The following is a 1,778-nucleotide window of genomic DNA, read 5'->3' as shown; positions in this document are numbered from 1 at the left end:
CCATGTGCCATGATTTAGTTAGTTGTTGACCACACCCACTAGCTTATTTTAACTATCATTATAACTATGCAGTCCATAATAATGATTTTTTTCAAATTGCTTAAAATATCACAGTACAAGTAATACATATCACTCAAGTGAATTCCAGCAGGCGAGTCCATTGCACCATAGTGCTTCATTTTAATAGAAGTACAGTCCACTGGTGTAAAGAAAGCTGTAACATATGCTGGTCTGGTTTATTATGAGGAAGATGGCGTAGAGGATCTGGTGACATTCACTGCAGCTAAGAATTTGGAAGCACTCGTTAATGTAAGAATGTGTTCCTATACACACAATGTGTTTATTATTATTTGATAGTATATTGAACAGAAACACTCTCAAGCTAAAGATGGACCAGATATTTCCTTTAGTTTCAAGCTCCCTTATGATTATATTGAATTAAACTTGACTGCCCAACAGGATGAACCATTCAATGGATGGATACTTAGACCTCACACTAAACCCACCAGAGTAAGCTATACTGTTTATAAGATTACATGATATTATACATGTATATACAGTTATATCAAGAGGCCATTGATAAATTTGGTGATAAAGAGCATTCTCGTCCTTCATGTTGTCTCATATCAGTTTACGGATCACCTGATGCTGTCCCTTTTCTTAATTACTTCATACCACTGGAAGGTGTGGCTCGTCCAGTTTCATTAAACATTCATAGAGCACGAAGAAATTTCACTGTTACTGTTCCTCCTTCAACAAGTAATAGATACAAATTATTATTTTTTTTATTTATTATTAATCAGATCCTACTACCTCCTCCTCATCTAATGTACATGAATCAACTGCATTATCCACCGGAGGAGCTAGTAAGTATTACTGTATGTGCATGTGTTACTTATGATGTCTATTGTTTAGTTGCTCCTAGCAGTAGTGGCAATGATGAAACTATTCCAGTACCAACTAAAAGAAGAAGAGAAGGAAGTACATGAACACAACATGTTATGACTAGCTATTGACTTATCAGTTATAGGTTTTGATATTAAAACAGCTAAAAAAAAGATCAAACAAGTTATGGTTGAGAATAACACTGATTTTGCTGGACTCCTCCAGTTTTCTCTGGTCCATGTTGCTAACAAACTATTCGAGGTTCATATGATTCCTCCTGAGGTTCAACAGTCACCAACTTATGATGCCATAGCTACATGTTTTCTATCTATGATGAATATATTGGACTCTAAGTCTGATCTTGAGGAACATTGTATGACATTTTTAGAGGCTCTGTCTAGTGTTGGGGGACCAATAGAACGTGTCGCTAAACGCTTGCAGGAAAAATGGACAGCAGCTCTGCAGGAGGGTACACTTCAGTTTGAACAGTCTGTGAAAAGAGTTAGAACTAATGATGAATGATGCTGCACTTAAATAATTTAAATTTTTAGCTAATGTTATTTTCTATTTTAAAATGTTGTATTTATGTAATGTTCCACTGTTCTGGTTCTTTCCTTTCACATTTTTGAAATACTAATTTAAAAGACTCCAATGAAGTGGGTGTGGCTCATAAATTTTAATTTATAAAATGGAGGAAAAGTGTAACGAAACTGAGACTGAACAAAACAGCATCTCCTGCCAAAGCCATGGAGCCTAAAGAACTAATACCCTGGACCCGCCATTGTCATTACTGAGGATAGGTAAATGTAGAATTAATTAAGGAGGATATACATTATTATAACTATAATTAAATAATGAGTACATGTTCATTCAAAAGTTTATACTCCAATAAG

At 34.9% G+C, this 1,778-nt stretch overlaps 1 protein-coding gene across 1 annotated transcript; it reads left to right on the top strand.

The window, feature by feature from the left end:
• Positions 1-171: 171 nt before the first annotated feature.
• LOC109592213 (uncharacterized) lies at positions 172-1,529 on the top strand (the record flags this gene model as incomplete). The annotated part of the gene is made up of 6 exons (XM_020007728.1): positions 172-309; positions 358-510; positions 561-759; positions 804-866; positions 916-981; positions 1,031-1,529. Coding segments are annotated over 6 exons (996 nt in total), but the record flags the coding sequence as incomplete, so codon positions are not given.
• Between the last annotated feature and the right edge of the window lie 249 nt (positions 1,530-1,778).

Source organism: Amphimedon queenslandica, unplaced genomic scaffold (assembly GCF_000090795.2).
Source record: "Amphimedon queenslandica unplaced genomic scaffold, v1.1 AMPQUscaffold_5969_Cont22069, whole genome shotgun sequence".
In the NCBI taxonomy this organism is placed as follows: Eukaryota; Metazoa; Porifera; class Demospongiae; order Haplosclerida; family Niphatidae; genus Amphimedon; species Amphimedon queenslandica.
This window is presented reverse-complemented; position numbering and strand designations above follow the sequence as displayed.